Source organism: Equus asinus, chromosome X, assembly GCF_041296235.1.
Source record: "Equus asinus isolate D_3611 breed Donkey chromosome X, EquAss-T2T_v2, whole genome shotgun sequence".
In the NCBI taxonomy this organism is placed as follows: Eukaryota; Metazoa; Chordata; class Mammalia; order Perissodactyla; family Equidae; genus Equus; species Equus asinus.
The window spans coordinates 64,808,573-64,823,392 of NC_091820.1; the positions used below are offsets into that span (position 1 = coordinate 64,808,573).

The window sequence follows — 14,820 nt, forward strand, 5'->3', positions numbered from 1 at the left end:
GCCCAATGATTCTGAGGAATGCGGTTTTCCTACACCACACTGTGAGAACTTTCTGCTGCAGGCTATGTAGACTTGATTAAACTTATGTTTTAGAAAGATCTCTCTAATGCTATTGTTCTAAACTTTAGCTGCATTTTAGGATCCTTAAAGAGGTATCCAGACATTATGGTTTTTAAAGTTCCTCAGGTGATTCCAAAGTTCAGTCAAGGTTGAAAAGCACTGATTTAGCAGCAATGTGGAGGGGAGGTATTAGAATAGTAAAACCGGAATTAGTGAGCTAAGATATTATTGCAGTAGTGCAGACAAGAGTGACGAAGATACAAACAACCGCAATAGCTGGAGAGCTGAAGAAGTGTGGGGTAACTGAGATACTAAGACTAGCTCATCTAGGGTTTGGTGATTGATTGCTTATATGGGGGTTAGGGAGTGGGCGATATTAATGATGACTCCCAAGTTTCTGAGTTGGAGTTTGAGTGGATGGATTTACCATTCAACAAGATGGAAACCACAGGAGGAGAAACAGGTTTGAAAGAAGACTACCGTTTTTTTATCAGAAGTGGAGGTCAGGGCCGGCTCCGTGGCCGAGTGGTTAAGTTTGCGTGCCCCGCTGCGGTGGCCCAGGGTTCGTATCCTGGGTGGGGACATGGCACCACTCGTCAGGCCACGTTGAGGCGGCATCCCACATCCCACAACTAGAAGGACATGCAACTAAGATATACAACTGCGTACGGGGCGGGGGGGGGGGGGGGTGGTGGGGGGTTGGGAAGATAAAGCAGAAAAAAAAAAAAGATTGGCAACAGTTGTTAGCCCGGGTGCCAATCCTTAAAAAAAAAAAGGAAGATTGGCAACAGTTGTTAGCCCAGGTGCCAATCTTTAAGGAAAAAAAAAAGAAGTGGAGGTCAAGGGAGGGGTGACCTAAAATTGTTGTTATTCTTTAGTATTGGTTTCCAGACTTTAGTGTACAAAGGAAAAAAAAAATCACCTGTGGAGGTTGTTAACAATACATATGCCTATTCCCTCTCCAATTTCCATTTAGGAGGACTTAAAATGGGGCCCAGGGATCTGCTTTTTTCTCTCTCTTTTTTAAACAGCTCCATTACAGTATCTAAGCCTTTGTTAAATATACTGAGAAACATTTAAAAAATAAAGCTGAAAGTAAATATAAAATTGCACTAAAAGTATATTTCATGCCTATAAATTGACAACTATTAGTGAGAAGAAAAGTTTGATGCTAAGTATTTAACAATTTTTTTTACACAGCTGTATAAAATGTTCACAGTGTAATAGAAAAATGATTTTAATGCATGATTGAAATAGTAAAGACAAACATGTTAGTGATTACAACTTAATCTAGGTAGCAATTATCTTTAATGAAAGTTTTATTGTTATAATTAAAAGTAACTGGTGAATATAGATGTATACGCAGATCAATGTCAGTAAACATCTTTTGTATCATGAACTGCTCATTCATTCCATCTTCAGGAATTTCAGAATCTCTTTGTTCTCCTTTGCCTGATGAAACATTTCAAAATCCTAAATGGAATTAAAATTAACTTTTAATATCAATGCTGATAAATTCCCAATTATGAAGTCATTAAACTTAAGTGTCTAGGTAAGTTTGCTAATTATCTTTCCTGGGCCTTTGCAAACCTCTGCCAACTAAGTTAGATAAAAAATTTTTCCCAGAGCATCAGTCATTTCATACTATAATATATGATGAAAAATACTACATAAGTATCCCAAAATAAGCAGCATGATATAGTTTCATTTTCATAATAAAGTATAAATTGCCTTGACTTTGGGAACATAATTATTTTATAAATGGAGAAAGCAGCCCCTCAAACCCTATAAATGTATTATTTCCCCATGTATATGACCTTAAGATATGAAGTGAAAGTAAAACAAAAATGAACATTTATCCTTACTCCACAATATTCATTGCCATTGAATATCTGAGGTGGTAGAGAGTGCGGAGTGGAAACCTTCATCTTCATTTCTTCGAGTACTTCCAAACTGAGAGAAATATCTATTAATTCATACTTTATTTTGTAAGTATCTAAAATTCTGATAACTTCTTCCTGTCTCTGTTTCACCTAGATAGACAAAGATATAGAGAGAGAGAAATATGTTAATCAACTGATCCCCAAATTTTGTTTTATTTTTACTTTCTCCATCCATTATGCTATGGAAAAGGAACAGCTTTTAATTGTGTGATATTTGAGGAGTAAAAGGTAATTTTTTTGTGATATATACACACCACATACACATATAGAGTATATATGTAATACATAAATATGTTTTATATATATATATATGAAGAATTATAATAAGGTCAGTCAGGACTAAATATGTCTAATGAGTTATGAATATTTATCAGATTGATGTCATACTGCACATGAAGTGGTATGAACATTCTGCTAACAGTTGAAGCAGGCTTTTGAACTCATCTCTGCATTAATTTATACTAATATCTATGGTAGCTCTCTGTAGGAAATGGACATAATACCAAGTTTTTAAATTTGAGGGAAACACAGTATATGTTCTAAACCATAATTGGAGACTATGCCTAAGTATACAGATAAAATTCATGGGGCAAAAAAGTAAAACAAAATAAACACACCAGGGGATTAAGATTTACAAATATGTGAGTGGATAAAAGTGGCCAGTTCATGCTATGTCCTCTCATATGAACTGTTAGATTTGCATCATGTGTTAATAGACTATTTCCTCCATTGTCTTTTCTCCTGAAACACACACTACTACTAAAGTAAAATTGTAATAGTTGGCTATCTTTTAAACATATTTTATAATTATAATTTTTTTGATAATAACTATAACATAAATTTTAAAGTTTGAGGTTTCTATATTTTAACATGACGATCTTGAGCAATTTTGTTGCATAAAACTTCTGATGCTAGAATGAGAAAACATGTGAAAGCAACTTAACAAGTACAAACCCCAGCTTATTCAAGTGGGATTTCTGTGAAAGTGCATGTCAGTAGGGTTTTTGTTTGATAACTTGAAAATGTAATCCAGTCATGCTTAGAAAACTGCATATTTCCAACCAATAGCTGAGAAATTTCTGAAATTCCAAAATGCAACATTTCCACTTTATGAGGTTCATTCGTTTTTAAAATTACAAAAGCATGGCGCATGTGACTTAAGTCACATTTTTATAGTGACCTTTCAAAACCTTTTCAGAGGAACCCATTAAGAGAAGAACAGTTGCTTAAACAAGTGCTAGTCTGAGAGGGCTTCACAATACCAGCAGCATAAGCCTTACCCCACCTCAAAACGACAGAATCGGATTCTCTGGGAGTGGGTCCCAGGAATGTTTTAATAAGCCCTCCAGATAATTTTTATGTTACAGTTTGAGAGACACAGACCAACAGTTGGGTGAGTCCTCTGCTGCATTCGTTGTGGTCTTTATTAATTCCTAATCATTCCCTCTTAGAGACTCTTAGTACCATATCCAATAACATAAATCATAACGTTTAAAAAAAAAACTAGTCACATGGCCCGTATTTTTCTTTTTTAAACTGTTTCTTGTTCTTGTTGTTTCTTTGTACCCAGATGAAATCCTTAATCTCCCTGACAAGCTTTTATGCAAAAGCAGTGCCCTCTTTCTGGGCTGAGATCAAATCTCACTCCTCCCTGAGCCTATCATGGTGTCTGACACACGCAGGAGTGTGATGAATGTCTGTCAACCATTCATAATAAATTCCAAATCCTTCAGTTTTCATGTTTCTCCATAACTTTGCAGAATGAGTTTATTAGCCATACAATGGTTTCTTTAACTAAACTATTTAATGGGATAACCACTAGCCACGTGTGACTATCAAGCACTTGAAATGTGGCCAGTCCAAAATGAGATGTGCTATAAGATGCAAAATACATACTGGATTTTGAGGACTTAATGTGAAAAATGAATACATAACATCTCTATTTTTGTACTGATATGTTGCAATGATATAACATATATTTCATGTTCAATAAAATATATTAAAAATCTCATCTCTTTTTTTTAAATGGCTAGTATAAAATTCAAAATTACATATGTGGCTTACAATATATTGCTGTTGGAAAGCACTATTCTGTAAAACTTCTTACATCCTGGTCAATATAATTCATCTAAATTCTAATCTAAGAAATGTCTGATCTATGCAAATACACCTTGTTCTTAGAAATTAACTATCAGGTTGTCTTTTGGAAGTTACCTAGTCTTCTCTGAGGATTTTGGCCGTTCACTCATTGGCATTTTTCCTCTCTCATCCTAAACAGCGTTCTTTATCTCTTCCATTTGAAACATATGCAAAATTATTGCAAGCCCTTAAGATGGTTGAGCTCAGGACACAGAAACGTTCCAGATCAATCAGTTTCCAGAGGACAACCTGGCTGAGGGCATTAACTACATTCTCTGTTCTCCCCTGCACCTCCTACCCCTAAAAATTTAGACAGGAGGGAGTTGAAAGATGAAAGGCAAGAAGGGGATGTCTTAGCACAATCCTGAAGTCTCCAACTAGAATGTTTTCACTCTAATCTTTTTTGCCTGCTGAGGCCCTTTTCTTTTCACTCACCTCCCTAGACCCTAAAACGCTGGTATAATAGACTTTAATGGAGCTCACTGATTCCATTCCAAGGCTACTTTGCAGAAGTAACCCGGAGTCAGCCACCTCACTCCTGCTTTTGGCTCAGCTACAAGACGCAAAATCCCAGCGCTAGGCCCTGCCCTCCTCCAGGGCCCTTGGCAACGGCCCCTGTGCTCCGGATTGGCTGAGAAACAAGTGCCCTTGTGGCGCAGGGAGCGCTCGTTCCTGAACGCCAGGAGCTTTGTGACGAGGAGGCAGTAGCCCCCCACTGGCCCGGGGACAGGCTGAACTCAGGGGTGATAAACTCCAGTTAAGGCCTCTTTTCTCTCCTCACGTGCCAGGCCCAGGGGAGGAGGGGTTAAGAGCAAATGGACTCTGCATTCCTGCTGCTCCTTCTCCCATCTCCCTGCTTGAGAATAGTGGCGAGCACGAGCTTTGGTGCTTGGCAGCCGCAGCAGCGAATGAAGGCCCGAGACGTCTGAGGGAGAAAATGGCCAAAATACAATGTAATAAGTGAAGAAAAGAGACAAATTAAAACTTCTGTTGCCTAGGTTTAAGGGATAGAACAAATGGTCCCAATGCTTACCTGGGTGGAACGGGACCACCATAGCAACTTTTGTTACCTTTTCTCCTAGCCCAGGGAGGTGCCTCCTTTCCCTCTCCAACCCCCCTCCTTTCTTGAGGACGTGATTTGCTGGGCACCCTTTCCTTCTGGGAGTTGACCTTTTGGTTTGTGTAATAGTGAGTGCAATAGTCGATGACTCTCCTAGCACTTCCTTTTCCTCTTGTGTAATTTGATGACCTCAGAGGTTTAATGTCCGCTTTCTCTTCACTGCATTCGCAGCTTATTATTCCAGCTTTTATTTTCAAATTTTAACATTTTCCAGTAGTTGAAGACAGCGATATTTACAGGATGTTTTGAGTTTGCTAGAAATGGGCAATGGAAAATGAGAGTGAAATGCCAAAGAACCTCAGCGCCAGCTTTTGTGTTAGGCAAATTTGGATTCCATGATTCTACCACTCAATAACTATGGAACTTGGGCAAATTAGTTCTTTATGAATGTCGGTTTCTCTATTGTTAAAGTGAGAATGGTGATGCCTACCTGACAGCATCATCGTGAAGATTAAGTGAATTGAGTATGTAAAAGTGTTTGGCACACGGTCTGACATTTAGGTAGTTCAGAAATTGATAATTATTATTGATGATAATAAATGCCAGATTATTTGAATGTTGCTTGGGAACAACCACATCAATTTGAATAAAACAAAGCATTTACCTTCAAGGAACCCAGAGAGTGATAACTGATAATATGAGGTAAATGCAATGTAGAGATATCTAAACCAGCTTGGGTGGGATCAAGGAGGTATCCCTGAAGAAATGAGAGCTAAAATGAAACCTTGAGGATGCATAGTCTGCCAGAAAATTATAAGAATAAAGGAATTTTAGGTAGAAGGAACAGTCATAAAGCAACACAATAATTGGAGTTTTGGGAGCAAGTAAAGGAATAAAAGCTGAGAAAGTAAACAGGGAAAAGCACATAGACCTTCAGGTTTCATGTTAGATGTTGATTTTTGGTCTTTTTGAGGCTGTTTCCTGGTTTTGTAAAAATGCGAAAAATCTTAACTTGCAGATTTGCTGTGAAGGTTAAATAAGTGAAGATGTTGCCTAAGAGTGTCTTTCCCTTATAAGGCACTCAATAAATTTTATCTATTCTTATTATTGATCTGTGGATTCTTAGAAGCCATTGAAGGATTTAGCAGGTTTGTGTGAAAGGTGGATCAGTCTAACATGTCAAGTGGATTTGAAAGGGTGCAAGATTGGAAGTGACTGCAGCAATTCAAGAATGAAAAGATGGTAGTGAAAGGCAGAGATCTTTAGGACAGGGGACGCTAGAATTTGGATCAGCTCCATATAGGGGTGAAGGAGGCAAAGGAGATGGGATATAATCAATGAAGGAGTATAGGTTAGGAACAACTTGAGATCTCCATTTTCTTTTAGTATTCTTTTGTGGTAGTAGATGTATAAAATACATTTTTTACAATTGTTTTCATAATCTTTCTGGTGTGGTATTGTGACATATTTCCTCACTTCGCTGTGAGCCATTCCCTTGGTGCCAAGCTAGATTAATACACTATTTCTTACAAGAGAATACCTTTCACAGCCCAAAAGAAATTGGGTGGTATGGCATACAAAATTAGAATTAACTTATTCTATAGGATGTTTGTGATAATTTACTTTGAAATAATTATTTGTTCTTTGGGGTTTTTTTGAGGAAGATTAGCCCTGAGCTAACTACTGCCAGTCCTCCTCTTTTTGCTGAGGAAGCCTGGCCCTGAGTTAACATCCGTGCCCATCTTCCTCTACTTTATGTGTGGGACACCTACCACAGCATGGCATGCCAAGCGGTGCCATGTCTGCACCCGGGATCCAAACTGGCGAACCCTGGGCCGCTGAGAAGCAGAACAGGTGAACTTAACCGCTGTGCCACAGGGCCGGGCCCGAGAAATAATTATTTGTCAAACAAAACCTGTATTGATAATTGTAGCCAAAAGTATCAATTGTGTAGAAATTTTGCTTATGCTTCGCAATCTACTTTGGCAGTTCGGTCTGAGTTTAAAATCATTCTAAAGAATGCACCAGACACCTGTGAGATTGGGAAAATACATTCTAAAGACGGTAGTATAGCTTTTTTTCTTATCCTTTTAAGTATGTGAATTGTTTTTCAAACATGCAAATAATGCAAGAATACGTGCTCGTTGTAGAAGAATTCAAACAATATAGAAATATAGGGAGTAAAAAGTAAAATTACCCCTTCACCTTCTCCTTGTCACCCTCTTCCCAGATGAAACCACTATTAACAATTTGATTTGTATCCTTTTCCACAAACATAATTACATACATTAAGTCAAGTAAAAGTAAGAAAAGGTCAGTTATAGCAGGGAAGTTAAACACACAGGCTTTGAAGCCAGGCTGCCTGGGTTCAAACCCAGACTGTCACTTACAACTGTGTGATATTGGGCATCTTATCTAACTTCTATGCACCTCAGTTTCCTCATAGGTAAAATGGAGATTATAATATCTGTTTCATAGAGATGGTATGAGGATTAACTTAGTCAGTATATGTAAAGTATTTAGAATGGTGACTGGCACATAGTACACACTCAATACATGATGGAATCATACTGTATATATTGTTCTACAACTTGCAGTCCATCAGTACACACAGAGGTAATACAGTGTAGTGATAAGAGCATAGGTTCTGAATTCAATTGCCTGGTGAAAATTGTAGTTCCACCATTTACCAGCTTTCTGACCTTCAACAAGTAAATAACCTTTCTCTGTCTTTGTTTACTCTGTATAATGGAGATAAGAGCTCTTGTTTTAAATTATGTAGCATATGTAGAACATTTAGAATGACTATTATGTAGTAATTACTTAATAGATGCTTATTATCATTCCATCATAAAAAATCCTGAGTTTAGTATTTCATGTAATAGATGTATCTTAATTTATCTAACCATTGCCTTACTGATGGCCATTTAAGTTATTTTTAATTATTAATTGTTACAAAATATGCTGGTTACCATACTGCTTTTGTTTAGTTAAAAAAAATAAAATAGTCTTGTCTCATCTTCACATGAATGAGGAAAGCTATTGCTGTTAACATTTCCCACCGTCATTGTATTTTGCATCTTGAATAAACACTTTCAAGATCCTCTTTTGGTATGTGAGCACTACCATATCATATATGTGACCAACCCACTGTATTTTCCTATTAGTTTCGTTCAGTCCTAGGGTTTGAATGGAAAGCAGAACCAATTCATTTTGTGTGGTTAAAGTTATCTTTCTGAGATGTAAGCAAAAGCTGAGAAACAAGTCAAAAGGGACTTTCCTGTGTTTGTACTGTTGGAATCTCAGAAGACTGAATCTTTAGATATCCTGACATTCAAGAAAAGTAAGTCTAAATTCTTACATATTTTGGTTCATATAGTTTTGTTTTCTTCCAAAAAGCCTTTATATATCAATAAGTAGGTTTTCTGAAAACATTTATAGTAGACGCTATAGATCTATAAAAAGAAAATTGTGTCTTAAATCAAGTCTGCTTTTTCCTTTTGTACCCTTGTAGAATTTATAGGGAAAATTAGAAGTCTTAAAATTGCGCGAAAGAACCATTAAAAAGACTGAAATAAGTACTTTTGGAAGTAAGATTTGTCTAAAAGAAAAGAAACGAAGGAAGGGTGAGAGGGAGGGAGAGGCAGGGAGGAAAGGAGAAAGAGAAAGGAAAGCAGAAAGAGAGAGAGAGAAAGCGGGGTAAAGGGAGGGAGAGAAAGACAGAAGAAAAAGAAAAAAGCATGATAACGAATTTGACAAACCTATTTGCATTGAGATTATTGATAAAGTAAGTGGCTACACCCATAGTTTAAATCAGAAAGTTTTCGTGAATTCAAACTATATATAAATATCCATCTCTTGTATACATTTAAAAAATATAGTAATTTTTCTAATGTTTGACTCAAATGACATTAATAAAAGCACAGTTAAGACCAATTCTTTGAAAGTAGGCTTGATTTTAAGTAGGCTATTTGAAGATAGAGAAAGGGTTAGGCAGTTTAATAACTTTTAAGTAAATCATTTATAACACCTAAATATATGTATTAAAATAATTATATAATTTGTATAAGTGTACTTTTTAAAACACTTGCATGTACACCATATAATATTATCCTGATAATAGGCCTGTAAAGAAATCAGGGAGTATTATTATCACCATTTAACTGATAGGAAAATCGAGGCCCAGGATTGGTAAATAAATTACCTGATATTAAAAAGTTAATAGCAGAATCGAAACCCAAGTCACCTTACTTCTGGTCCTATTCTCTATCCTTTGAGCAATACTGCCTCTCTAAATCACATGTGTTTCATGTAGGAGATGAGTCTTCATTTGACATTTTAATGTATGTTGCCTTAATGAGTTCTTTTATATTACAGGAATATACTGCACTCTTCTGTTTAGAAACATTGTCTAACAAAATGCTTGGAGAAGCTTTCCTAATTGAATTCCTATACAAAGAACAGAAATATACAAAATATTGCAGACCACTTACATATAAGAAGACCTCAAATGATGAAAAGGAAACTTGGAAAAAGCAGCTTTTAGATGTAGAATACAATTCACTTTCCTCTGATAAAATGGAAAATCAAGATAAGGTTGTGAAAGAATGCTTAACAGAGCAAAGTAATAGTAAAAATAAAATAAAATCTGTGGATGAGATAACTGTAGCAAAATGCAAAAGTGCATCCCTTCCAGGAAATGTGTCTGTTGCATTGCCCATTCCAAAGAGAGAACAACATGATGAAAGACGACTGGATTTATACCGATCTTGGTCATGTACAAGTATTTGCCAGCATTATCCTGACCTACAGATTGGAGGAGACCATGTGGGAAACATGTATGACTCGGGCTGCTTTGTGGAACACATACGTGATGATGCTTTTAATGGTCCACTTTTACTTTCAGTAGATATACCATGGGGTCATTCTCCTGTCATTGAGCCTCTAGAGAATCTACCTGCCTCAAAGCTTTTGAATGGGGATGAAATTCGAGACAAAAGTATGCTGTTTCATAAGCAGCCCCTCTCTAATTCTATGCTTAATAGTTATATGGAAAAAAAGGTGGACGAACTCTACAAACAATTTTTGGAAGAAAATCTCACTAGGTGCCACTCCATAACCAATCTTATGGCTTCCAATTTGTTAATGAATAATGTAAATCAAATTAGCCTTCAAATCTCTCAAGAGCAGAACATAGAGGAATCGAAAGCTCGGGAAGCTCTCCTACAATCTTTAGCAAGATGTAATCTTCGTAACGTTTCCCATGGAAACAATTCTGAGTTGAGCACTCCTAACTTACAAATATCAAACCAGAGAAGTAGAGAACTTTTATCACATCTATAATAGGAACCAGTTGTGGGTTGGTTGGACTGAATTAAGAGACTGGACAAACAATAGTTTTCTTTGACTTATGTCACATCAGGCCTCCTTTGGGGTGTGGTTATTACATTTTTCGAGAAATTATTTGACCAATGGTACATCTGCATTCTTGTAGGAAATAATTTTAATACTTAAGTTTTATAACCATATTTTCTAACTGTTTTGATGTCTTTAATGGTTGCCACATTCAAGTTTGTATATTCCGCATGTGCTTATCTATTGAATTGCCACAGATATCCCAAATCAATTACATAACTCTCACACATCAGCTTCCTTTATCACAAAAGTGGTAAAAAAAAGTGAGACAAAGACAGGATTATTGCTGTCAGTTACTGAAAGGAACACTAAAAACTATATGAAACAGGAGCTTTTGTTTCTTCACAAAAATGGTTAAAGACGTATGAGTAGTGCTTAACATCCTTCCTTTTGTTTTCAACATACAGGATCTTTTACACTGACAATCAGAATAAACTAGTGAGAATTCTTCAAACAAAAGTTGGATTTAAATGATATTTGAAAGAAATATGGAAGGAAGCCTTAAGAAAAAATGGAGAATTAGCCATTGAAATTTGATTCTTTTGAATTTTCCTGGGACAAGCAACAACATTTTTATATCAGTATGTTGTGCATGGTGGTTTTCAGGAATGGCAGGAAGGAAAGCATATAGGTAAAGTGAACAAAGTGTAGAGAACCACCAGCTAGAAATGAAGAGGCTCTCTTTGCAACTTTTTACACTTCTCAGATTATCTTCAATCATGATCCTGGTTTAGGATAAAAGTTAGCAGGATGTTATGATAATTTTGGAATCTAAATTAAATAAATTAATTAACAAAACATACCTAAAGGAATGGTACGATTTATTGCAGACTTGGAAACAAGACCCACACTTAACAGTTCACACTTCTCCTAGATATAGTAAAATGATTGGCATTCACTTTTGCTTGTAAAATAAAATAGTATGAATTTCTGTTATGAAACTGTTATAATTGCATTATTCATTAATAAGATTTGTGCATTAGTAATCACATATTCCTTTCCAATTATCTTTTTGGTCTTTGATTAAGTTTTGTACAATGAGTTACCCCAATGCCCTCAAAGCTTGTTCTTTGTGATCACACAATTCTTAGTTTATTTTCATCCTCGTCAAATTTCTGTAGTCTAATAATAAGTACCCCTAGTTTATCATTTGTTTTTATCTTCATCATTCCTTTCCCCAACACATTCTCCCATAACCCTCCCAGTCCACATGCATCATTCAGACATTTAATTCTGAAGAGACGATGGCTAAAGGTTTTGGAAACACTGACTTAGTGTCTTATAGATACTGAAAAATAGTTGTGTGTACATTGTCTTATATATTGCTGAATTTGTACATTTTACTGTGAATTACCAAAATGATAAAATATTGATGCTAAATTTTATATTTTCTGAAGTGAATTAAATGTCATTGGGCAACATTATTGGTGAGAAGTTTTTTTAGATATAGTGGTATTATTAATACTTTGTTAATGAAGCAGATATAGTCATCAATAGTGTTGACTACATAGTATTATATAAAAAGACACAGTATTTAACTAGTATCAACTTCAGAAATGCATTTAATTATATTCTCAGATTTCAATTTTTTCCCTCTTGTTTATGTGATCAAAATGCTTATTATCTAAAGATACTCACTTATTGTTAAAATGGCCTAAGAATTCAATGTAATATTTAAATAAGGAAAGGTGATAAATTTGGTGTTATTTTTTATCTTCATCTCATACCTGCTACTTTTAATGCTTGAATGAAACATGCATATGATGTTGTGGTTTATATTTTGGCCTTAAGTAGTCATTCTTCATTCTGTGTTTCATCACAGGTTTCACTTACATGATCATATTGTTCTCTTTTAAGATGTTATTTGAAATGCATGGAACGATGAATTTCTTTCTGTCTCACTTTTTCAGAAGTTGAAAATATTAGTTTTGTGCTTCTACAAAAATGGAGAATGTTAATACTTCAGCAGTTGGGGAGGATCATCATATTTCTGGGCAGGGAAGAAGTTGAGAAGGTTAAGAATGATGCCCAATACAGTGCTGCTCCATAGCTGTATAAGTCAGTTTAATTTATATCTCATCTTTGGATTTCGAGTCACTATTGTAGGGCCCAGAATGGGTTTGACCCAGTCTCAGGTAATTTTCTGTGAGGAGCGTCTTTGAATCATTGAAACCAATTCAAGGGATAGAGTCTATACTGGACTCCAGGAATTTTTAGGCTTTATCTATTAGTCTCATGGGTTAGTCTCCAAAAGAAGTCAGTTTCCCTGATGTGCTTAAGACTGGAGATAACACTGAGCTGATCCTTTCAAGATTGTAAGCAGGCTTTCTAGCTCTTTCCAATCTTACCCTTAATATTTGGGTCTTATTAAAACTGTCTTTTGGAAGTGGAGTAACAAAATAGGCAGTTCTCTAGGCACATCTTTCCACATACTATTTCCCTTTTTGTAGGGCTTCTTTGGGGGCATGAGTAAAGTAGATCTTTATATATATATATATGTGTGTGTGTGTGTATTTATCTTCAAATAAAATGAATCTTCAGGTAATCTGACTAATAAAGGATTAATACATAATGTGTGTTTGATTGAAGGGTGGAGGGGTGGCTTGATGAGGATTAGTATGTTCAGTAAACTGGAATAATGTGTGGTTAAGTGGACAGTGGTTTTCATTCACTACAGGAAACAAAGAAATCAATAAATCAATAACAACAAATACCCATTAAATCAAATTGAAAGTGATTTAATTTTTTCATGATTAGTCATTTGTATAGAAAATTAGCCAATCAACTATATATATGTGAAAATCCATGAAAAACAGAATAATATTTGAAATCAAAAAAAGAAATGATGGCAAAAAGTGTTCTCATATTGTTAAAATAAAGATAACTGCCCTTTTGAAAAATTCTTATCAGAAATTTGGGACTTTTGATCCCCAGTTATATGGGGATCAAAATGTTGCCCAGTGACATTTAACACTGTGTTCTTTTCTTCAAGTTCTAGTAGAAATTTGTAAAAATGGTCTTATTATGTGTTGGTGTCATGCTTATTATAGTGTAAATGCACAACATGATTTGTTCCGATTTTATGAAATAGCTTTTAAATAATTATATTTAAGAACATATCTATAAAAATGATGAGAACCAAATTAAGTTATATTCACATAAATTAAAAATACTAAATCACTGCTATGGGCAGCTAATTCTTTGACTTGTTCTGCTATTTCTATTTGAAGCTGAGAAATTTGTAGCTTACAGAATTGCAATGCAGTTCTGGTTTTTACTTCCCCAAATGAATAGAGGCAGTTTATTATGAGAAACGTAAATTGTCATAAGACCTTGGTTTTGTCCGAGAGCGAGTCAAGTTCATAGGTAAGCTATTTCCTGAAATTGATTTCTGTCTACAATTATAAACTGGATCCATATCTGCCAAATAAACTTTGAGTAGAATTGAAAAACAGCTCAAGATCCCAGTGACTTGTATGGTTCTGCCTCTCTCCTTTAAGGGTTCAGTCCCGCTTTAGGGGAGCCATGTAACTGTAGAGCATCGTTGTATTCTTCTCCTTAGGTGAGGCTTAGGAATTGATATCTAAGGATTCAAATGATATGGGACCAGCTTGCACCTGAAGCAGGTCTCCAAGGTCAGTTCAAAATCAGAATGAATGCTCACAGCTTTCCACCCTCTAGATAGACATATCCTCAGGACACTTCAGGTACTAACAGAAACTGACTCACTCTTTACTGAGCACTGTGATAGGTGATAGGAATAAATAGTGAACAAAATTGATACAATTGCTGCTTCTCAGTGAGTTTAAAAGTCCAGTTGATGTAGACTCAAAGGATAAAAGTAAATCATCACAATCCAACTTTAGGGCCATGAAAGTTATAAGTATGTAGATAGCCTATGTTTGTAGTTCTGCCTGCTTAGCCTGTTCGTAATCTAGTCTGCACCTTGTATCTAGGACTGCTATTTGGTTGCCATTCAACCAGTGTGTCTCTATTGATTATTAAACATGTTGAAATATTTCTGCGCCAACTGGTATGAAGCTGCTATCCCCAACCTTTGGAGTCCTCCTACCATGACTACCTTGGCCACTCTGTTTTCTCCCACTGGACCCTTGCTTCTTATGATATAGCAACTAAAAAGACAAACAAAATTTCTAGTATGGAATTTTATCCATGTAACTGAAAATTTTATTACCTGTTAAA

At 35.7% G+C, this 14,820-nt stretch overlaps 1 protein-coding gene and 1 long non-coding RNA gene across 3 annotated transcripts; one reads left to right on the forward strand and one right to left on the reverse strand.

Annotated features, from left to right (window-relative positions):
• Window positions 1-1,401: 1,401 nt before the first annotated feature.
• On the reverse strand, window positions 1,402-8,153 carry LOC106838364 (uncharacterized). The gene is made up of 3 exons (XR_011499777.1): window positions 5,176-8,153; window positions 1,926-2,093; window positions 1,402-1,533 (listed from the first exon to the last, which is right to left on the reverse strand). It is a non-coding gene; the product is annotated as an uncharacterized lncRNA (long non-coding RNA).
• On the forward strand, window positions 1,527-14,481 carry LOC106838363 (TLR adapter interacting with SLC15A4 on the lysosome-like). Of its 2 annotated transcripts, none has more exons than XM_070502635.1 (2): window positions 1,527-2,048; window positions 9,580-14,481. In XM_070502635.1, exon 2 carries the CDS (start codon window positions 9,622-9,624, stop codon window positions 10,543-10,545), a length of 924 nt encoding a protein of 307 aa, XP_070358736.1. In that variant the 5' UTR covers window positions 1,527-2,048; window positions 9,580-9,621; the 3' UTR covers window positions 10,546-14,481. The 2 variants fall into 2 exon arrangements, with proteins under 2 accessions (XP_070358736.1, XP_014707870.1); XM_014852384.3 differs by lacking the exon at window positions 1,527-2,048 and adding an exon at window positions 8,325-8,545 and having other exon boundaries at window positions 9,580-14,480.
• Window positions 14,482-14,820: the final 339 nt, after the last annotated feature.